General features: G+C 34.2%; 1 protein-coding gene across 1 annotated transcript in view; it reads left to right on the top strand.

Annotated features, from left to right (window-relative positions):
- Positions 1–24,501, top strand: part of IMPA2 (inositol monophosphatase 2) — a 75,669-nt gene extending 51,168 nt beyond the window's left edge. Inside the window, exons 3-8 of the mRNA XM_074274802.1 lie at positions 1,247–1,351; positions 4,607–4,652; positions 12,763–12,871; positions 20,480–20,588; positions 21,736–21,887; positions 23,972–24,501. Coding sequence (XP_074130903.1) covers positions 1,247–1,351; positions 4,607–4,652; positions 12,763–12,871; positions 20,480–20,588; positions 21,736–21,887; positions 23,972–24,087 — 637 coding nt within the window. The 3' untranslated portion in view covers positions 24,088–24,501. The remainder of the gene's footprint in view (positions 1–1,246; positions 1,352–4,606; positions 4,653–12,762; positions 12,872–20,479; positions 20,589–21,735; positions 21,888–23,971) is intronic.
- Positions 24,502–24,705: the final 204 nt, after the last annotated feature.

Below are 24,705 nucleotides of genomic sequence, written 5' to 3'. Positions count from 1 at the left end.
GTGTAGAGTAATAACTGAAACAGCAAGAGCTAAGGGGTATGTATATGTGGGGGTTGTTTGTGAGAGAGAGAGAAAGGGAGAAAAGAAAGAATAAAGAAGAGAGCCCAGGACAGAGACCTTTCACCCATTTCTCCTCTGTCTACAAAATAGTGATATGCAGATCATATCTAATCCTTCTTCCAGACAATAGTTTTTTAGATATTAGAAGATTGTTCTTTTCTTCCCCTCTTACTATTCCCTTCTCCAGGTTACATACCTTTCCTTCCCTACTCCCATAGTAAGTAGTATAAACAATTTTAAAATTAGAGCTCAAAACAATTTGAAATAATTGTTACATTGTGTAGAATAATTTAAGTTATTTGGACAAATTCCTAACTGCTGAAAATGAATGCAACTCTAATAGAAACTGACACTAATCTCATGTCTTCTATTTTTCCTGTAAAAGGAAGGTTTGGGATAAGGTGATTAGTGGGCTCTTTTTAAAATCCTATCATTCTGTGTTTGTGGACCCCTCTTTGTGGTGGCCAGAGATTGGAAACTACGTGGATGCCTATCAATTGGAGATTGGCTGAATAAATTGTGGTATATGAATATTATAGAATATTATTGTTCTATAAGAAATGACCAACAGGATGATTTCAGAAAAGCCTAGAGAGACTTACACGAACTGATGCTGAGTGAAATAAGCAGGACCAGGAGATCATTATATACTTCAACAACAATACTGTATGATGATCAATTCTGATGAACGTGGCTCTCTCCAACAATGAGATGAACCAAATCAGTTCCAATAAAGCAGTAATGAACTGAACCAGCTACACCCTGTGAAAGAACTCTGGGAGATGACTATGAACCACTACATAGAATTTCCAATCCCTCTAATTTTGTCCACTTGCATTTTGGATTTCCATCACAGGCTAACTGTACACTATTTCAAAGTCCGATTCTTTTTGTTCAGCAAAACAACCATTTGGTCATGTATACATATATTGTATTTAATTTATACTCTAACATATTTAACATGTATTGGTTGACCTGCCATCTGGGAGGGGGAAAGGAGGGGAAAAATTGGAACAAATGGTTTGGCAATTGTCATTGTTGTAAAATTGCCCATGCAAATATCTAGTAAATAAAAACTATTAAAAAAAAATCCTATCATTCTGTCACTTAAGAAAATAAAGTGGAAAATCTTTTGAACAGTGGTGATCTCCTTATAAGTCACAGGCTAACTCCATTTTAATTACAGATTCATTGCAGAAGAATCTACTGCTGCTGGAGAAAAGTGTGTCCTCACAGACAGCCCCACATGGATCATTGACCCTATTGATGGTACTTGCAACTTTGTACACAGGTATGAATAAAATCATGAGGAATCTTAATTCCTGTTTGTAATTCCTTTTATAATAGTCTCCTAGAAGTACTATTTTTTTAAGATTTAAATGTGTAAACAAAATATTAATAAATTATAGTCTGAATGCTATTAATATAATTTCTTTAAAGGAGTATTTGCTATTCTTGTAAGTGACCCTTTAGTGGGTATGAGGGAAATGCTATGCACGATTGTTTAAAACCCATTGTGTCAAGATATTTATGCCTTGTTTTATTACATAAATTAAAAATAAAATATTTTATAAAAATAATGTATCTTGTTGGAAAGTACATCTGCTAAAGCTTAGTGATAATACTAATACATATCCTTTTAAGGTTTGCAAAGCATCTTACAGACACATTATCTCATTTGAGTCTTACAAAAATGCCATTAGATAAGAGCTTATAGTCTCATTGTTAATATTTTATAGATACAAAAACTGACACTTAGAGAAATTGACAATTTGTTAACAAATTCAAAATAGTTTTTCTGACTCTAAGTGAATACACTTCTGAAAGAGATCCCATACTTGGTGCTCAGGAAAAAGACATAGAACCACCAGATGGAAGCTAACCTGAATTATAGGTGGCATGTGCTTTTATTCAAATATAAAAGCATAGTGAATGGTGGGCATGGTCTTATAGGCAAGAAAACCTGCATTCAAGCCTTCTCCGCAACATGAAACAGCTATGTGAAATTAGGAAAATCGTGTTAACCGTCTGAAGTTCTAAGGAACTCAATAAGACCAAGATTATATTCTACTCATTTTTAGGTGCATTTTCATAATGTGAGTCTTTTATCATCAAATTGTTTGGCTGCTTAACTATCCATAGGCATCTTTACAATTTACATGTGAAACAGTGTTGCATTAAATACTCACAATTCAATTCAATTTAATGAACATTTATTAAGCACTTACTATGTACAGGATACTGTTCTAGGTTCCATGAAAAAGATACTGCCTCCAAGTAGTTTACATTTACACTGGCCATACAGAACTGAATACAAAAGACACGTTTGTATTCTATAACCTAGGCTTCTAGACCATTGTGACTAAGGAATTAAGTTAGAGAGATATAGAGCTTAAGAATCCAGACATAAAATAAATTTAAGGATTTGCAGAAAACTAAAAGGCAATAAAAGCTGTGGCTACATGAATTATACAGATTCAAAGATTTCCAAAAGACTCTTGGTGACTCATATGCAAGATTTTCATCCTTTTTAATGAGCACTGAGATTGGACATGGACAGGCATGTTTCTTAGGACTGACGTTTAAATAATGGCCTTAGTTTTTAACATTCTTCTAGAAAAATATTCTGCTTTTTTTCTGTTATTGGCAAAAATATTTAAAATTACAAACAGGTTTTGTTTTTTCATTTAACCTTTTAACTCTTCATTTAACTTCTTAACCTTTTTTAGCCTTGCTGCTCTAAATCAACACTAGAAAGTTTTTGAACTTCTAAGGCCTAAAAGGAACTTAAAATAGATAATATTAATTTTAATTTGTGAAAGGAATGTCTACCAATAATTAATTATTCAAAGACCAAAATCTGTAAACATAAAATAAGGAAGTCAATCATAATATACAATTTTGCTGATGTGCAGGATATATTTGAGGTTTAGCTTGAGTCTCTGGCTTCCTATAATCCCAGAAAGTATTAAATATGTAGAGCTGCTTACTAATGACTTATCTCAAAGATTTGATTGTTGACAGATAGAAGCAGACTGACATTTCATTATAGTTATTGTTGGGGCTGAATGGTGACTGATCCCAGACTTGCCTAGTACCTCCCCATCCAGAAAATCTCTTCATTCATTCCCCTAACCACTTCTAGATTTTGGAGAGGGTTTTTTTTTTTTTTTTTTTTTTTTTTTTTTTTGCTATTGAGATTCTGTTCTGGTGTTTCATGCCCATCCTAAGACTGGGAGATTTAAATAAATGTAATCCTTAAATGACTATGTAATTGTGGAATTTTGATCCTTGTGATCAACAATAGTTCACACAATATCAGTCTATAAGTCATCTGGTATTTATTACAGACTCATTAAGTGACAAACTATGTGCTAAGTAATAAGGAAACAAAGAGAAGGATAAGATGTGACTTCTTTCAAAGAGCTCGAAGAAATATTAAAGGTCATCTAATTCAACTCTTTTCATTTTACAAATGAGGAAACTAAGGTCCAAAATGGTGATTTGCCTAAGATCACATAGATTCTCAGTGTCAAAGCTAAAATTTGAACATGGGTACACTGACTATAAATTCATCGTTATTTACACACTGCTTCATAATCTAATAAAATCCTGGGTAATTGATAATAATGGGCAGCTAAGTGAAGCCATAATGGAGAGAGTGCTGGGCTTGGAGTCAGGAAGACTTAACTTCCTGAGTTCAAGTTTAGCCTTAGACACTTACCAGCTGGGCAAGTAACTTAACACTGTTGACCTCACAGTTTCCTCATCTGTAAAATGAGATGAAAAAGGCAAACTGATCTAATATCTTTGCCAAAAAAAAAAAAACAAAAAACCAAAAATCCAACCCAAATAGGATCACAAAGTCAGATATAATTGAAACAAATGAACAACAACAAATTGATAATGTTTGATTAATGTTTGCAAAGCCCTTTACATAAATTGTTTTATTTGATCCTTTCAATAACTCAGTAAGACAGATACTGAAGATACTATGCATTTTAAAGGTGAAGAGACTGAGACTTTGGAAGTTAAGTGGTTTTGTCTCATCTTTAAAATAATAATAGTAATAGCATCTACATAATAAAATTATTGTAAGGATAAAATGAGAAATCCATAAAACACTTTGCAAACTTTGAAGTGCTATATAAATACTAGCTATTAACATCATTATTATTACTATAGATTTCCTCCTTCCCTTGTCTTCTCATGTACAAGTTTTATTATCTCCATTTTAAAGATGAGGAAACAAAAACTTTCAGAGATACATATGGGAATGGAACTAATTTCTTGATTCTACACACATATCCCACTCTGGTTCAGATTACTTCTCTTATTACTAGCAGGTTATAACATGACAAGCTGAAGATGTTTGTTATGGAGATAGTTTCCAGTATCCTAAAAGGGGAAAAAATAAAAAGTAACAATAAAGTGCTTGGGTACCCTTCCAACTATATCCTACAGTGGCTATTAAAGGCTTTCACATTTATAAAGATCTTGAGGGTTGGTGTATATGAAAAACTAATGTGTTTTTTTTTCTTTGCAGATTTCCAACAGTGGCAGTTAGCATTGGATTTGCTGTTAATCAAGAGGTATTTTGTATGCATGTGTGTCTGTTGTATGTGTATATTGAATGTATTCTCTAAGTGGGTAATCTAGAGTTGTCTCAGAATCATCCAACAGTATGACAGACAGCAGTAGTTATATGTGTATCTGCTTGTTTAATCATTCTTCCTTGAAAGCTTTGAATAATTATAATCTCAGATTCTGGCTCCATTCCTTCTATAGGGATGTTCAGTGTTGACAACTAAATCCAGCATATGTCTCCCCCTAAAGTGCAAATAAAATCCGGCATAGTAAACAAATCTAAACCTGTTGGAATCAGGATGGGAGGGAGTTGGGGGTGAAGGAAGAGAAAGTGTGGCTTTTCAATTTGTCTTTCATTCCTACTTGCTAGTAAGTAACTTGATTCTGTTTTCACTTGGAAAGTTGAGAAAATGATATAAGACCAGTGAAAAGAATTCATGATTGGCTTGAACCAAACAGAAAATTTTACATCAATTATTTAATCTCTAAGCATTTATTGAGTGTGGATTATATATCTGGGCACTGCATTAAGAAATGAAAATATAAAGAGATATAAAAGTTGATTCCCTCAAGATTTTATATTCTATTGAGAAAGACATATGCACATATATGTATAAGTAGACATATAAATATATGGATATATGTTCATATAAAATAAATACAATGTGTTTTGGAAGAATAAGATACTAGTATCTGGGGAGATCAGAAAAGGTTTTGTGCAGAAGATGGTAGGTAGATCAACATTTCAAGATAGTAATTTATATTTACATAATGCTTTATATCAGAGTCCTCTGATCTTCACACAAAATTATGAAATGTAGATAGAGAATAAAAACCACAATATATAGTTATTACATATTTAATAAGCAAATTCAATCAGTGGAAACCTTGAGAATAATAAGTATCTAGGTGTGGATTTAATGCTAAAACTGGAGTCAGGAAGACCTGAGTTCAAATCCAGCTATAGGCACTTAATAGCTGTGTGACTCTGGACAAGATCTCTATCTATCTTGATTGCTTTATCTTTAAAAAAATATTTTAATAGCATATTGTTTTTTCAATTACATATAAATTGTTTTTCAACATTAATTTTTGTAAGATTTTGAGTTTCAAATTTTTTCCCTCCCTCCCTTACCTCCCCTTCCCCAAGCTAGCAAGCAGTCTGATAAGTGTTATGTGTGTGGATCCATTTTTAACATATTTTTCATGAGTCATCTTGGCAAAGAAAAATCATGAGAAAAAAAAAAGGTGGACATAATATGCTTTGATCCAAATTCAGTCTCCATAGTTCTTTATCTGAATGCAGATGGCACTTTCCATCCCAAATTCATTGAATTGCCTTGGTTTACTGTATTGATGAGATGAGCTAAGTCTATCATAGCTGGTCATCACATAATGTTGTTACTGTGTACAGTTTTCCTTGTTCTCACTTCACTTAGTTTCTGTTCAATTAAGTCTTTCCAGGCTTTTCTGAACTTGTGCATCATTTCTTATAGGACATTAGTATTTCATTACATTTATAAGCCATATTCATATACCATACATTCATATACCATTTAGCCATTCAACAATTGGTGGGCTTTCACTCGTTTTACAATTCCTAGCCACCAGAAAAAGAGCTGCTATAAGCATTTTTGCACATATGGGTTCTTCTTCCTCTTTTATGATCTTTTTAGATCTCTGGGATACAGACCCAGAAGAAACATTGCTGGATCAAAGGATATGCACATCAGTTGCCTCATTTAAAAAATAATAATAGTAATAGCACAATATGATTATTATAAGGATAAAATGAGAGATCTATAAAACACTTTGCAAATGTTGAAGTGCTATATAAATATTAGCTGTTATAATTATTATTATTGCTATAGATTTTTCCCATCCTGGCTTCTCTTGTCTTTTCACATACAAGTTTTATTATCCCCATTGTAAAGATGAGGAAACTAATGCTTACAAAGGATAAATAACTTGGTCAATATAACAAACTATAAACAATAATAACAATACTAACCCCTACCAATATGGGCCAATTACTTGTTTTTGTATGTTAGTTATCCAGTGCACTCTCTAACTAAAACATCTATGAGCTAAGGAAAAAAAAATATATTGACCAAAGAACAAAAAAAGCTGTACCAAAAAACTCCAGAACTATAAAGAATAACTTATAATTGACCTAGTAATTATTGAATAAATCAACTCAAAGCACCATAATATTTATTTTTCATAGATTATTACAAAGTCTTTAACTTATTTCTACACTGATGGTTTGTTCATTCATACACTGCAAAAATATAAAATAGAGCTTACTAGACTGAGGATGTTTGTTGTTCTTATTAAAAGAAACTTTTTCATTTAAAATACACCAGCAACACAATAATATTTAGAACAATTGATATAAACTATGGCATCTTTCAGAGAGACAATTGAGTCTTTTGTAGTTCTAACTAATCATAATCCCATTATTATAATATTATTACTATTCCTAAAGGGAATTGGGTGTGACTTCTAAGTTAAAATGGGAGTTATACAACCCTTGTACATACATACATTCAAAAGATCTTTTTTTTTTTTTTTTTTTTAATTTAATTTTATAGAGAGAGTAGTGGACACTGGATAGAGTTGACTTCAAAGACAAAAAGATTTGGGTTCTAGACCTATTTTTGACACATACTGTCAGTATGACCCCAGATAAGTCACTTAACTTTTCAGTGTTCTAGGCTGAAGAAAATAAGTTGCCGAAAATGTACTACTCTGTTGGTAAAGAGAGGTTTCTTTATGCTGGATTTTATTATATTAATGGTCCAGTCCTTACCCCTGTCTTTGTTTTTATATCACTACATTTCCTCATGTAGAAAATTCTACCATCCTCTCTCTCTCAGAAATCTGTGCCTTAATACAAAGATTAAAAGAAGAGAAACCAGTTCAACAAAACTAACACATAAGACTGACGTTATTTTCAATGTTCCACAGCCATGATCCCAAAAGGAGACACTGACAAAGAGGGGAAGGATATGCTTTCTCATATCTCTTCTTTGGCATTAATCCTAGTCACCATAATTTAACAGCAGTTTCATTGATTTGTTGTTACTGTTTCCATTTTATAGACATGTATATTGTTTTCCTGATTCTGCTTGCTTCACTTTGCTACCAATCTATATGTCTTCTCATATGTTTAGGTATTCATCATATTTATCTTTTTTTATAACAGTATTCCATTACAACTTGTTTAGCCAGTCTTCAATCAATGGGAATCTTCTGTGTTTCGAGTTCTTTGTTACAACAAAAATAGTTGTAAATATGTTGGTATGTTTAGGGTCTTTCTTTTGTTGTTGACCAATTTGAGATGTATACCTAATACTCCAATTCTGAATCAAAAAGAAATGGAGATTTTAGTCATTTTTTTTAAATATAACTCAAAATTACTTCTCAAAATGGTTGAACCAATTCTCAGGGTTACCATTAGTTAACATTAGTATTTCCCCATTGACTACTCCCATAATTTGTCATCTTTGCCAGTTTCCTTAGTGGATGAATGAATTCTCAGGGTTCTTTTGATTTGCATTTCTCTTATTATTAGTGATTCAGAGCATTCTTTCACATGTTGTTAATTGCCACATCAAAACATCATATTACTTAATATATATAGCTATACGTAGTATTACTCACTTGATATACATAGCTAAAGTTATATGACTATAATGAAAAATAATTTAGACAGCTTCTCCATCTTGTGAAATCTTTCTCCATGGATTTTAAAATGTCTGCTTTGACTTGATAAATGTAAAATTCTTAATGTACACTAAAATAGATACTGAATTCTTGAGCTTGACTTTAGAGGTTAAATTGAAGCAAAGGATGAAGATGAGATTTAAAAATACCTTGGTATTCTCCAGGAAAAACAAATAAAGCACCACATCATCAAGGGAAAGCAGGGTTTATACATTTGAGTGTGTGTGTGTGTGTGTGTGTGTGTGTGTGTGTGTGTAGACTTACTACTATCATAAAAATCAAAACTTAATGGAAAGAATATATTTAACGTAATTAATGCCTATATGATTCTAGTTTGGATTTACTTTTTGAGGAACTTTAAAATGAACTATAACAGTTTTGGAAAGTATACTATCTAATCCCCTTACAATATTAACAAAACAAAAAACTCATTATCCCTATGGTGGCTAAGGTAGAGAATTAATAGATGTTCTCAAAGTATACGACAAACAATTTAAAAGCAGCTTTCATATCATTAAGCAATAGTAAAAGCTGATACATAGTAACTATTTTACAGGTTTAGATGAAAGCATGGAATCAGGAAGTTTGCCATGAGCAAAATTCACATAAACTCAACCAGGTACTCCATGAACTATTTCAACAGAAAAAGATTGAACAAATAACTAAGTCATGTGAATTTTTTAATAGAAATGAAGGGATTTATGGTAGTAATTTAGAATCAGGTCATTACACCAATAGTTATGGATATATCCTTATGGAGTCTGAATTTATTGTTTAATTCCAATTATATAAGGAAATTATAGAGTAGCAACACTGATTTAAGACATGATCTTGTAGTTCCAGTTATACTTAGAAACTCAGTGTCTTTCATGGGGAAAAAAGATAACAAATTCCAATGTTGCAAATAGTAGAGAGACCTCAAAATTACCCTGAAAATTCAACAAATAAACTATTCTGGAATGATTGTCCACAATCACTCAAATATAGCACTGATACATAAGAATGTAATAGTTTTGTTTCTAATTGATATAGTAGTTATATCAAATATTTATAATCTTCAAACTACATGTAATGAAAAACTTTCAAAATATAGACATACATTTTTTTCAATAGGATTTTATTTTTCCAATTACATGTAAAGATAGTTTTCAACATTCATTTTTATAAGATTTTGCATTCCAATTTTTTTCTTTTTCCTTCTTTTACTTTCCCCTTCTCTAAATAGCAAGCAATCTGACATTAGTTAGATATGTATAGTCATTTAAAAATATTTCTATATTTGTCATGTTGTACAAGAAAAATCAGACCAAAGAGGAAAAAACCAAAAGAAAGAAAAAGTCCCCCCCAAAAAAAAAATGAAAACAGTATGCTTCGATCCACATTCAGTCTCCATAGTTCTCTCTCTGGATGGAGATGTCATTTTCTATCCTAATAGACATTCATTTTTAAGGTACATCAAGAACAGATTAAAACTTATAAGAATAAGAGCCAATCTCTGATTAATGGTCAAAGGATATAAATGTTTACTTTTCAGAGGAAAGAAATCCAAGTTATCAATAGTCACATGACAAAATGCTCTAAATCACCAATAATTGCATGATTGCAAATTCCAACAACTCAAATTCTTTGCCTTGTCCATCAGATTGACAAAGTTGACAAGAAGAAAAATAACAAATACTGATATAGCTATGGAGAAACAAGTATGTTAAGATGCTTTTGGTGGAGCTGTGAACTGTTATAGACATTCTGAAAAACCCATGTCCTCCTGGGAAAGACAGCACATATGAAGATTTCATTTTCAAGTCAGATGGAAAGATTCCATGATTCTTAGGATATGGATAGGATAGGATAGGATGTGGCAAAGTGGATATTAATGCCTCTTCTTTAATGTCATTTATGTTGATGAAATGATGGTGGCTTCTAATTTTGAGCCATTTGACAGTCAGACTTTGGTAACAAGAATTTTGTTAAGTAGCTGTAGCTATAACACATACAGGAACAATTGATTGGCTATATCTCTAAAAGAGAGATGGCTGATTGCACGAGGATCGAGAGCTAACAATAAAGACAAGTAAGAATAGGGATAAGTGCAAGATGTGATTTCACTGGTACAGGACACTCCCAGATGAGGAAATTCCTTCAAACAATGTTGATCAACACCTTTTCTGTATTTCATATTTTTAAAGAGTTGACTGGGTCCTTGAAAGGTGATGTGCCTTTCTGAGGATCTAGCAGCTAGTATGTGTAAGAGGCATGACTTGAACATGGATCTCTCTACCTCTGAGGTTGAGCTTTCTGTTCACTATGCTATGTTGTCAAAATAAGAAAGAAAGCTAATATTGAAATTGAAAAAGAAAAATGAATTGATTATTTCTATTTAAAATACTATACTTGACACTAAATAGTATTTTGTGCAATCAATAAGCAAAATGATATGAAATATTAAACATCCATAGTAAAGATACTGAGTTAGCCAGATCTTGCCATCAGAAGATGCTTTACTGTGATACAATTAAAGTATTACAGAGCAGTGTGGGCAGCTAGATGGCACAGTGAATAGAGAACTAGGCCTGGAGTCAAGAAAACCCAGGTTCAAACCTACCCTCAGACTCTTACTAGCTGTGTGACCCTGTAGCCCTGTTTGCCTCAGTTTCCTCATCAGTAAAAAGATCTGGAAAAAAAAAATGGCAAACCACTAGATTATCTATACCAAGGAAACTTCAAATGGATTTCTGAAAATCAGACATGACTGAAAAATGACTGAAAAATGACTGATCGACAAGTGGCAGTGAAAATAACATAGGTTTGAAAGTTTGTAGGATGGCTATCTTTTCACAGTTATTTCTAAGAGCTGATCAAAACCTTCTTAATATTGATTGACTTTTTGAAAGTAGTTGTTTTAGATTTCCACAGGAATCCCCACATCAAATTTTCTAAAATGCTGAGATGCTTTAGTGAGCCATCCCTTGTTCTTCCTATCCATAAAGGCCTATCTGGTTCAGATTTAGCTTCCAGATTACAAGATGAAGCCACCCTTCTGATCCAGAGAAACCTTGAAATTGGACCCAAATGTCAAAGATTTCCCAAGAGGGCAAATCAGTGTTAAACCTAATCTGTGTATGTGGGTCTGCTGTGGTACAAAACTGAGAGTTAGCTTGCATTTAGCATCTTGAGGTCAGACCAGACCTACTCTAGATTGAACACCATGGATCATCTGTAGAATAAAAGTGTCTCCCTGTGAATATATTAGACCAAGACTTGGACAGAATAAGTGTTTGTTCTAGTGTGGCCTCATTCCAAACTGGGCAAAAGCCAGGACTTCTGGGGTTTGTTGGTCTCTCACCAGGTGTTAGACTTAAACATTTCCATATTTGCTTTTAGGGTGTGACACATTTTCCTGCCTTCCCTTTCACCTGCCTTACCAGTGCCCTCCACCTTCAAAACAAAAGAAGAAATGTGTCCAAAGCATGTTGACATAAAACAACTCAATTGTTTTCTTTTTCTTTTCAGGTTATTCAAAGTTTTTTCTTGTGATTGTTTTTTTTTAGATTTTTAAATAGATGAGATATTTATATCTCCTTCCTTGTCCTTCTCCTTACTCTTCCCCTACCCCAACACCTTCATAGGGCTGTCTTTGTACTTTTGTGACTCTTAGTTGACATTTCAATAACATTTTCTATGTTATGGTTGGCGATAGGGTTACATTCTTCACACTTCAGCAATTCTGAGGACATTTAGTGAGCAATTCATTTCTTTTTAACAAAAAAAAAAAATGCAGAACTTTATGAAGAACGAAAATATTTCTTTCTTTCTTTCTTCTTCTTCTTTTTTTTTTTTTTTTTGCTGAGGCAACTGGGATTAAGTGACTTGCCCAGGGTCACATAGCTAGGAAGTGTTAAGTGTCTGAGGCCAGATTTGAACTCAGATCCTCCTAACTTCAGGGCTGATGCTCTATCTAGAATGAAAATATTTCAAGAAATTTATTTACCAGTTACTGGTTATTTTGGCAGACAAGAGTCAGTATGATTTAAGTGCCTATTATGTATTAGGCACTGTGCTAAGCATTGGGAATACAAAGAAAGTAAAAAAATAAGCTTTGCTCTCAAGGAGCTCACAGCCAAATTGATGATTAGATTAGAATTGTTCTAATTTTGTCTTTAATGTGACCTTTATGCTTTTTGAAAATCTCAGAAATGTCTTTATGACCCTCCTCTAACTTTTGAGTTTTAGATGATATTTATGGAAATCAACTTGTGTTTTATTTATCACAGTATTATTCCCAACCATATCTTTATAATCACCATCATTAATTTCCCATTGTTCTGATGAGATATAATTTTACTAACCTTCCTTTTTTTTTTCCTTTCATTTAAAAAAAAATTATAGCTTGAATTTGGAGTGATTTACCACTGTACTGAAGAACGATTGTACACTGGCAGACGAGGTCAAGGGGCCTTTTGTAATGAACAAAGGCTTCGAGTATCCAGAGAGACAGGTTGGTCTGGGCTTTGTCCATTGAATTTGCATTTTGATTGAGGAAATGGGAAAGGAACATGCTAAATTTGATACCTCTCCTAGAAAAGGGACTTCATTACAATGACTGAAATCTGGTGACCAAGTCAGTTCTTTATTTTTAATTGAATTTTGCCAACCAGCCTTATATAGGTTCAACCTACTTTAATTTCTTTATGATTTTCTTACATCCCTCCTCCATATACATCCCTTACTCCTATAACAAATGTAGTCAAAACAAGTCAAGGCATTGACCATATCTGAGAATACTCACTTGTTTCCATGCCTCTAATCTCTCTACCTCCTATCAAGAGATATCAGATATATTTAAGTATTATTCTTTTGAGATCATGATTGTTGGTTGGCTGATTTAGGTTAGTAATAGGAAAAAATTTTTATTAAACAGCTTCTATGTGGCAGAAACTGTTTTAAGTGGTTTACAAATATTATCTCATTTAATCCATATTCTGAAGTCTTGCAGAGTAGTTTGTCTTAAATTATTGAAATTTTCTTTAATGCATTCATCTGGTTCTGCTCACTCTCCTCTACATTAGTTCATATAAGTATTTTCATATTTCTCTGAATAAGTCACATTCATTTCCTATACCACATAAAATTCCATGGTTTTCATATGTCACTTTGGTTAACTGTTTCTCATTTGACAGGTATCTATTTTGTTTCATTTCTTTCTCACATCAAAAAGCCCTGCTGAAAATAGGCCTATATATGTCTTCTTCTCAGTGCTTAATATCCTTGAGATATATGCCTAATAGTAATACCACCAAGCTAAATAGCATATACAGTCTAGTAAAGTTTGGGCATTAGTTCTAAGTTGTTTTTTTCCAGAATAGTTAGACCAATTTACCATTCTAACAACAGTACACTATTGGGGGAGAATAAGCATTTATTAAGCACTGACTATGTGCCAGGCATAAGCACTTTACAAATAATATCTTATTTGATCCTCACAACAGCCTTGTGAGTTGAATTCTACCATGATTCCCATTTTACAGTTAGGAAAACTGAGATCATCAGAGGTTACATAACTTCTCCAGGGTCACAGGTCTAAGGTTGAATTTGAATTCAGGTCTTTCTGAGTGCAGGTTGAGTTCTCTATCCATTGACCCACTTAACTTCACTAATATGTCACTACTCTTTCCACCCCTGGTTCAATCTGCATTGAGCTCATTATCTCTTACCTTTAAGACTAAATAAAAATCTATTCATCAGTATTGATTTAGCTGTTGGTGCTGGTGAGCAGAAATCAGACAGTTTGAATTTATACCTCTGGGGGATATTAGCTACAGATGTTCAGGATAAAAGTTTATTAGTGACAACTGCCCTTAATCTGAACAATTTGTGATACTTTAGGCAAGGACTGATCAGAAGCTCAGTTTGTTTTGTTTTGTTTTTCCCTGAGATTAAGATGTTTTCTATACAAAATACATAAGCAGGATTGGAATGTAGCTTAAAGGATTGAATTATTTCAGGGTTTTTTTGTTTTGTTTTGTTTTGTTTTTTTTAATTTTCATGTAGTCTATATAAACTCTGAGGTGTTGATTTCCAACTCTTCCTACTACTGTTGAATCAGGTTTCCACACCTATGCTGGGAGTCTTGGGCTCTCTCTCTTTCTGTTTCTGTCTTTCTTGTGTCTCTCTCTCTATATATATATGTATTTCTTTCTTTCCATCCCTCCCTCCCTTTTTTCTTTCTTCCCTCCCTGTCTCTCTTCTCTCAACACTTAAAGGGCCAAGATTATCACCTGGCAAATATTTAGTCAGCCAATATTAAGTATTATTTAGAAAGCTATATTTACCAAGATTGTATACTAAGTAAAATTTACACAAAATATCTCCTCCAAAAAAATTCTAGGATAGTCTCCCCCACCAAAATATGCAGAATCCAGGGGAAAGTGCACTCAAGTTTAAATGCACACATGGTAAAATGGTCACAGGTTTTAGTTGCTAGAAGTTCTGATCACTCATTCATGGATTGCTCAAGAAGTTATTCTTGTAGACACAGTATAATCTCTTTGCAGAATTCCTTTTACAGCTGTGAGTCTAATCTGCTCTTGGCCCCAATGATGTAGACATTACTGAAGACAGCTGATCTAGGGATGCCATTTAGAACACTGATGAGAAGATGGAAAAGCCATCTTCCTCCTCTAGTCAAGGCAAGAAAGAAGGAGTAATGATGGAGGACAAAACTGAGATCTCTTTTTTTTTTTTTCTTCTGAGGGGAGTTTGTTTTCAAGGATTTAACTTAGAATTCAATTTCTGAAATTTTCTTCCTTTTCAATTCCTTCAATAGCTTCTAGATAATCCTACGACATGGTCTGTCCAAACATGATCAAAGTTCTTTTAGTAGTTCATCTGAAGTTTATTTGTGATGAATTGAGACATGTTTTCACGATAAAGAATCAAGACTAAAATGGAGTAGGATGGTTTTGACTCCAACTTTATATATCTTCTTCACTCAACAGTGCCTTGTACAAAGTAAAAAATTAATAAATGCTTGTTGAACCTAATCTTCTTTTAAAAAAAGAGGTTACTTTTAGGAATCTCAAAGTACCGTGAACAGTTGTAAGAACTATGATTATGGACCAGGAAGCCTGTGACACTCATTTTCTCTTTCTCCTCAGAGGGTTATTCATTCTGGACCTTGGGAACATGAGCTATATTTAGTCTAAGGAAGCCTGGTCTCCAGAGAGGTTAGGGTCTCTTACTTATACTTTTTTATTTTTTTTGTATTTCCCACCCCAAAACTGCAGGGAATGACTTAAAAGTTAGGTTTTGATTATGTAGGTCTTTCAGAAAGAGACTAAAAAGGTGTTCAGATATAAAATTATTATTAATCAGGTGTAAGGAAGATTTTATTTCCTCCAGACAAAAGAAATTCTGAAAATACAATATATTTTCAAACTCATTAACAAAACTAAGATGAATTTCTGAGCAACCAAATTTTGATGTAATTTTCCATAAGCCCTGTCAACTGACATTTTGCATTACCAGAGCTAGCATAATGTTTGAGAGGCTCTGAAGGAAAGTGTAGGAGAGGAGAGTTGTGAAACTGACTCCCAGACTAAAGGGCTATAGAACCATTTTGCTGATCTCATTGTTGTATGATTATGAAATCTGGACAGCATACTAGCACCATGCTATGAAACTGAATCACTTCCATTGGAATTGTCTTAGGAAGACAATTCTGAAGATCACATGGCAGGATAAGATACCAGACACTAAGGTCCTTTCTTGAATTAAACTGTTAAGCATTCAAACTCTTCCGTAGGGAGTAAAGTCCATTGGACTGCCCACATTGAATGCCAAATGTATGCTTTTCAAAAAAGACTATTTTATGGAGAAATCATAATGTGGTACACACAAGATGGCCAGAAAAAGCAATACAAGGATGCTCTCCAGATCTCTCTTAAGAACTTTAGCATTGATTACCTGACAAGGGAGACGCTGGCACAGGACCACTCAGCATGGCATGCCCTCATCAAAAGGTACTGTGCTCTATGAGCAAAGAAGAATTGAATTTACTCAGAAGAAATGAAAGGCATGCAAAGTTAATCTGTCCCAATTGTTCACATGAACTATTTGTGCCTTACTTGTGGCAGAGCATTCTAAGCTCTTATTGGTCTCATCAACTATAGTCAGACACAGTAATTTGATTCTAACATAGTGATGTCATTGTGGTCCTCTTCAAGAACGAGGGACAACAACCAATTAACCAACAAAACTAATAGTAACATAACTACTGTTGCTCCTTGGGAGGAAAATGACAAAGTTGAAACCATTAAACATTTTGTGGAACCTTGTAAACTGACAACGTTGTGTTCCCACCTTCTCAAACTTACATGGTCGCCTCCAAGGCTAGAAATGACTGCTTTATGGTTGCTCCTCAATTCCCTTTACTCAGGAAAGAAATATAAAGCAGAAGAATCAGTTAGGGCTTGGGAGATCCAGTCTCAGGCTCACCTGTAAATGCTAAGTGCCATATGTGATCAGTTTGTCATTCTTGCTGGTGTCCCCTCCAGGCAGGAGCTTGAAGAGTCCTGACATGCTCTGTAGATAGGAAGAGAGAAAGATCAAAAGGATGAAGTCATTCCCTTTAAATTCTAGGAAATGACCTCATGGTGGCTCTTCATAGGTTGGTGGCCAAATATGAAGTACTTATCCCTGATAGATGACCTTGTCAGGGACCAAAGAACCATCCAGAGTTCACTTCCTGATTCAAGAGATGAAATTAGGTAATTTTACTTGGCACAAGAAGTCAAAACTAGATTGGGAACAAAAGATGGCTATCATAGAGAGGCAGAATCCAGCTGGATCTATTGAAAAATAAACTTTGTAATAATTAGAAGTGTTTAAAAGTGGAATTGGCTGCCAACTAGAGAGACTTTCAAGAAGAGTTTGGATATTTATCAGGGATGTTGTAGAAAATTTCTGCTCAGATACAGACTAGTCTAAATGACTCAGTTGATCCCTTCTAGATAGCCTAAAATTTTATGTTAAAGCTCTTCAATAGCTTAAAATTGCACAAAAATTTTGGGGAATATCCTCTATTATATTTAATTTAACTTCAAAATATGTGATTTGACTTTTCCCTTGTAAAGTTGTAGCATTAATACTGTGAAAACTTAGGTTAATTTTGGGATTTCAAATGGAAAGAGAAAAGATAAGGAACAGAAAAATATTTTTTCTTGATATAGCTAAACAAGAATTAAAAGAGATAGAGGTAGAATAAGGAAAAGGAAGTGAGAGGAAGGAAATAGAGAGGGGGAGAGGCACTGAGAACAGACTGAGGAAAAACTAATTAGCTGCAAATCATTAAAGAGGAAAAGGGGAAATTATGGCAAATGCAAATTCCTTCAGAGAGAAAGAATTAATGTGTAATAGGGAGGGGACTCCAGAATTTGAGAACATGGAAGCCATCAGGTGCTGTTGTGTGCTCAAGGCACTTTGGTTATTATCTGTGATTTATAAGTAATTGAGAAAGATATTAAGGAGTTCTCTTTGTTTCTGGTTGGTGGAGGAAGATTACATACTTCCAGATACACTAAAGTGTAAGACTTTTGCAAGTTGGGTGTAATGCAAAGAATGCTTATTTGTAGAAGCATGATATTTCTACCAAGCATTGCACCTGTCCTAGCATAGCCTTGAAGTTCTATTGTTCTTCCAAATGGGTTTTCAAGGCCAATGTCACCTTCCCTTCAATCATTCTCCTATGTTGCTACCCTCACTCTGTACCTAGAGCAATACCTGTCAAGGCATGAACTAAGATCTGTAGGTTAAAAATCATCTAGACTAATGTGAAAAATGGGTCTAACTGGTGTGCTAAGCTCTGCTAAAAGCTTCACTGAAAGATGAGTTTGGAACCATGCCCTTAAGGAGGAAAAAAAAAAAAAAAAAGCAAAGATCCATGAATTGAATAGTACCATGGGAAAGGGAAATGTGATTTGAAAGGAGACTTAAAAAACAAACAAACAAACAACAACAAAAAAAAACCTAACACAGCTTCATACCATGTGAATGCAGGGTGAGGTATCTATAAATTAATTGAGATTTTATCCAGATGGAGCATTGAGAGATTATGATCAGCACCTGGAATTAGTTCTTTCCATTGTCTGTTGTTGCAATGGCAGATTCAGCTACAAGGTTTCCTGGTACTGGATTTTTACAGAATGTGGGTCCCAGAAAAATTCTGGGTGTGTCTGGCATTGAATAACTCAGAGCCCCTGAAGGCAGCTGGCATCCTGTGCAGGAGCAAACATTTTACAGAAAAGCTTGAAGGTGAAAAAGTAGAAGTTTTCAAAATTCTAGAGGAAGCAAAATCCCAGTGTGGGATACATTCTGAGAGGAAAGTGCCTTCATTTGTTCAGTCTGGTTCCTTGTTAAGATACTTTATGATGCTAAAATATAATTGAGTTCATTAAATTAAGCATAATTGCATTAGTTTTTCATAGAACAGCAAGCCTATTTTATTATAATCTAAGTACACACCTAGTTATACTACACTGTGCCTGAGCAATTAGGCCTGATGGAACTTGCAGCTTATGCTAAATTCCCTTGCTTTTGAGTGTAGGTATGAGAAAAGCCAAAGACAAACTGCTTTTTGATCACTACAAAAATGTTACATGTTAGATGCCACCTACCTAATGTCTCTTCCATTAGTCCATCTCTCTGGCTTTGGTGGCGTCTATAGCTTCCATGAAAGAATAGATTCATTTAATCTGATGATCTGTATTCATTCCCTGTTCTGAAGGACAAATCTTGAATATACACTTTCAAAAACATCCTCTTTCTAAAATAATTCTTTGCATTTGTTGCATTTAATTATATTGAATAAACAGCCTTTAGATTAGAACAGAGACTTTAAAAAGTGACTAGTCAGGAAGGATGAAAGCTGCCTTTTCTTAGGAAACATTTCCACTTGCATGATTATAGCAAATATTAAAAAAACAATTTTGAAGGGTAGTTCTTTCCTCATTGTAAGGTTCAAACATTTCAGCAATGACATTTTCCTTCTATTTACCACAGATTCATGAAAATATAGGGGGGAAAGGTATCTTAGGAAAAGGAACATAGATTTAGAGCTAGAAGGTAGGTAATTTTAGAGGTTGCTTCATCAAGCCGCCTCATTTGGCACATGAGGAAGTTAAGGACCAAAAAGGAGAATTAGCTTGTCCAGAATTTCAGAAGGGGGAAAATTCAGTCATTTTTCAATTCACTGCCAAAGTTTGCAGGGGTTTTCACATTATTTGTTAAATGAAGTAATAACAATAATAAGCTAATATTTTACAGCACTTACTATGTGTCAGGCACTGTACTAAGCACAGTTATTATCTCATTTGCTCCTCACAACTCTGGGAGGTAGGTGCTATTATTATCCATAGGGGGGGAAAGCACATTAAAGCAGTTGGCCTTGCAATCTATAAAAAGAAAGCAGCTTTTGAAATAATTAATAATAATGAAGGCAGTAGCTAACTTGACAAGTTAGCTTTTTCTTTTATCTCCTTTATCTTACCATATCTCTATTCTTAAGTGAAGCAATTAAGCATTCATGGGCTAGGTGAAAATGAATTTCTAGTTCTAAATTATCTTATTCTAGAATGAAGAAGGCTTATTCTTCTTAAGAATAAGAGGCTGAAAATTCTGATACATTAAGTGTGAGAAAGAAAAAAATGGCATTTCAATTGGGAGAAATTGTCAAGATTCTCAATGGTTTTTCTGATTATTTAATTAAGACTTTAAAAAATTAATTTTTATTGATATCATTTGCTTTTTTCATCATTAGATATATCCACTTCTACTCTAGAAGTGAACTTCTCTTGTAAAAGACAATATCAACAATTTAGTAACTACATCTGACCAAATACTGACCTTATGGTTTCCCACCTCTCTCTAGAGGAGGAATGCATGGTTTCATTTTCTACTTTTTGGGATCATTATTGGTTTTTTAATCACTCAGAGTTCTCCTTCCTTTCTTAGGCTGTAATTATTGTAAATATTATACTTCTAAATCTGTCCATTTTGTTCTGCATCAGTCTGCTAAATGTAGGTATGGTTTTTTTTCTTTTGATTACAGATCTCTCAAAGGCCTTGGTTTTAACAGAAATTGGTCCAAAGCGTGATCCTGATACTCTGAAATTGTTCTTCAGTAACATGGAGAGGTTACTCCATGCCAAAGCTCATGGGTATGAGTTTTCTATTCTAGGACTGAACTTTTAATTCCCAGAATGTGCTTGTGATTGAGCAGAAAAGTACTTTGTCCGATGTTGCCAGACTCCTCAGGGATTCCAATTGGAAAACCACAAAGGGGCTATATCAGAATAATACAGATCAGGATGAAACTTCAGGAAGCACTAGGGTATAAGTGATTCATCCTTGAAGATCCATAAGGTCAGAAATTACATAGGCACATCCTGCCAAGTACCAGAAGGAAGATACCTTTGATGATTTCTCTTTCTTTTTGGCCCAGGTTTCCATGGTTTTGTGAAATTAGGTGACTGTCCATGATCCCAGGACTTACTGCTAGATCTAAGATTTTGTCAGACCATTCACCTAATGACCAATTAAAAATTAGTTTGAAGGCAGAGGGAGTTGTTCTTCACAGATGCCTTTCTGCTTTCAAACCTAAACTTTTCTTAATAATAGCTGATATGTAGCACTTAGAGGTTTGCAAAGCACTTACACACACATACATATATATTATCCCATTTGAGATCTATGAGATAGATTCTGTGGGTATTATTAGCTCCATTTTACAGATGAAGAAATAAGTTTAAAGAGGTAAAGTGTTTGGGCTGCACAGTTCATAAATACCAAAGGAAGGATTTGAAATCATTCAATCAACAAGCATTTATTGAGACTCTATAGCATACCAGATACTGTTCTAGACACTATATACAAAGTCAAAAATGAAACAGTTCCTGCCCTCAAGGAGCCTACATTCCATTGGAAAAAACAACCTATACACAAAGAAGCCTATGTAAAAATACCTAAACCAAATCTGATCTAATATAGCAGGCCAGCAATAGTAGCTGTTGGGAAGATCTGAAGCTAGCTCTTACTGATTCTAGACTTAGCACACATACCACTCTACCGTATCACTGCCCAGCATAATGTAGAACCTGTTAATAGATATATTATGATTCATCCTTAATTATTGGGTACATGTTGCAGGAAAATGGATGACATCTAATGAAATCAGGATACTAGTTAAGAGAAAAAAATTCAATTTAAAACTTGTTACCATTTACGGATGGGTTTTTCCATCCATTTGTGTATGTGTGTGTGTTTCCAGAACTGAAAATAACTGCATCTCTTCTCATGATGATTCAGGGTGCGTGTGATTGGAAGTTCTACCTTGGCTTTGTGCCACCTAGCCTCTGGTGCGGCAGATGCATATTATCAATTTGGCTTGCATTGTTGGGACTTAGCAGCTGCCACTGTCATAATTAGGGAAGCAGGTGGTATTGTGATAGACACTTCAGGTGAGTGACTGTCCCCTTCTTTGGTTTTGTTTCACCTTTGTTACACCACAAAGAGAATGTAAGCAAGGTAAAATAGTACCTTGTTTCCTTGTTTGCTTGATTGGAGTGCCATTATCCAGACAAGTGAATTCTTTTTTCTTTCTTTTTTTTTGGGGGGGGTGGGCAGATTTTAATTTAGTATTTTATTTTTCTCCATGTTCCCCAAAGTTTTTACATGTAAAAACTTTCAACATTCATTTTTAAAACTTTGAGTTCCAGATTCTTTTTTTCCTCCCTCCCTACTCTACCTCAATTGAAAATGCAAACAATTCAATATAAGTTATACATGTGTAGTTGTGCAAAACATTTCCATAATAGTCATGTTATGAAAGAAAAAAAAAGCCCTCAAGAAAAATAAATTTAAAAAAAAAGTATGTTTCCTTCTGCATTCAGACACCATCAGTTTTGGGTATGGATAGCATTTTTCATCATAAGTCCTTCAGAATTGTATTGGATGAGAATATTGGTGTCATTCACAGCTGATCATTTTATAGCATTGCTGTTATTTTGTAGACAGTATATTTCCCTTTGCATCAACTCATGGAAGTCTTTCCAAGTTTTTCTCAGAGCATCCTGCTCATAATCCCATCATAATCATATGCCACAATTTATTCATCCATTCCCCAATTTATGGTATCTCTTCAATTTTCCAGTTCTTAGCTAAATAGGTTCTAATGCTGCCTTTTCCTGTAGTTCCCAACAAGTTGAAAACAAATAGGGTTAGTCATAGCTATGTGTAATCACTACTAATAAGAAATATAGACATTACTAACAAAGTTTCTATTAAAACTCAAAACAGCAGAATATCTCCTCTTCCATTTTCTCTCTAAAGATAAAAATGCACTTTCTCCAAGATCCTATCAGGATCTCAAGAGAAATGAAATAGTCTCAGAGTTTTTAATCAGAACTGAAATTTGACTGTCATTACAAATTCATGGCCAAAAGGCACACAGTGTCCAAAGAAATCAATACTCCCCCTTAAAATATGCATGTGTGTATGTATGTACATACCCACACAACTATTCACAGGAATTAGGTGCATGGCATCTACATGATCTGGAAAATCCACATAATTTTTTGACCCTCCTTCATACCAGAGAAGTCTGAAATTTTTCTTTTTCTTTTAGGGATTTTTACAGTACCTTCTTGTAAAATTTGAGTAAAATATTTGGTCATAAGCATATTTTATATATTTCTGAATTTCTAAGTTTTTTCTATGTCATCTATTGGCTTTTATGTGTCACCTGTGGCTTCTACAAAACTCCCCCAAAATTCCTATTTACAGTAATTTCCTATGCCAGTCTGTGTGAATAGTATGTACCTGTGATCAGGTCCTTATCACTTACCTTTTATATTGAACACAATCATCCTTCTTTCATATTATTTTACTTGACTGAAAACTTGAACTTCAAAATCATAATTTTTGGCTCTATTGTCCAAAAAACATCTTATTCTAAGTCAGATACTAAGACAAATGTTTTCAAGACAGGGCTAGCTTTAGGGGTGTGTTGGAGTGGGACAGTTGCTAAATTTTCAGTGTGATCATTTACACCTCAGAAATCAGCAAATATTACAAATCAGGGCTTGATTTATTGTTTAGGCTTTAAAAAGCAATGAAAAAATGTTACTCAATTAAACTCAAATTAAACTCAAAAGAGTATCATACTTCCCCCCCAACCCCAGAGAGCCAGTTATTAAACATTTTCCAACATACTCTTGACTATCTTCATGTTTACCTGCACACTTTTACTTCATTTCTGTTGAATATAAGGGAAATTATATCTTTATCTAGATAGGTAGAGTAAATGAGTGAGTTTATGGGCTTTAGCATCTCTGGATTGAATCAAAGGGTCTTGGTTCAGATCCCATCTCTGACACTTCCTACCTATAAGATGTTCCTGAGCCTCATTTCTTTATCTGCAAAATGAAAGAAATGTGTTAGGGGACCTCCCAGGTCCTGCCTAGCTCTACAACCATAATGGGAAAATAATATGTTGAAAGTGACAGTAGGTAATTTCAGTTTTTCTCTTCCCTTCTTTCTTCAGGGGGCCCTCTTGATCTCATGTCATGCAGAGTGGTTGCTGCTGGTACCAGAGAAATGGCTATGCTCATAGCTCAGGCAATACAGACTATTAACTATGGGCGTGATGATGAAAAGTGACCAATGGAAGGAAGGAAGTGCTGCTGCATGCAACCATGAGCCTGCCTTTTTGGAAATGTACTCCAAGATGGGTTTCTGGGAGGATAGAAGACCTTTAACAGCTTGCTTTCAATGTCCAATGTTTATTGTTCCTAACTACCCTCAGGGTGGGACTTGGGGGATAGTTCAACTAAAGCGTGTGCCCTCCCTGCTTTAATCCACATAAATTTCACCAGGGTTTGGTGTTTGGTTTATATACTGGTTTGTTTCTTTCTAAAAATACAATCACAGTTCAAAAGAAGTTCTGAATGTTGGGGGTGGGTGGGAAATAGGGGGAGCTGACACCTAATTCTGTGACATATGCAAGAATAATTAAATTTCTATTTTTTTTAATAATGCAGATCTCAGGTAATAAAGCATAGAACTGCAGATAAATCAGTTATGTTTGTGCCTTTAGTTCTTTGATACAATAAAGCAAAATAATGGGACTATTCTTCTTTAACCATGTCACTGTCATTGAAGCATTTTAGATACTTCCCAGAAGGACTGAAAAAAATCTATTGAAAGACACTCATCTATATACACTTTAGAAAAAGTTGCATATTAAAACTGTTCAGAGTATGCTGTGGATTAAGATAC

This window comes from Sminthopsis crassicaudata, chromosome 1, assembly GCF_048593235.1.
Source record: "Sminthopsis crassicaudata isolate SCR6 chromosome 1, ASM4859323v1, whole genome shotgun sequence".
Taxonomy (NCBI): Eukaryota; Metazoa; Chordata; class Mammalia; order Dasyuromorphia; family Dasyuridae; genus Sminthopsis; species Sminthopsis crassicaudata.
Note: the sequence above shows the minus strand (reverse complement) of the source record. Positions and strands in the feature narration are given on the sequence as shown.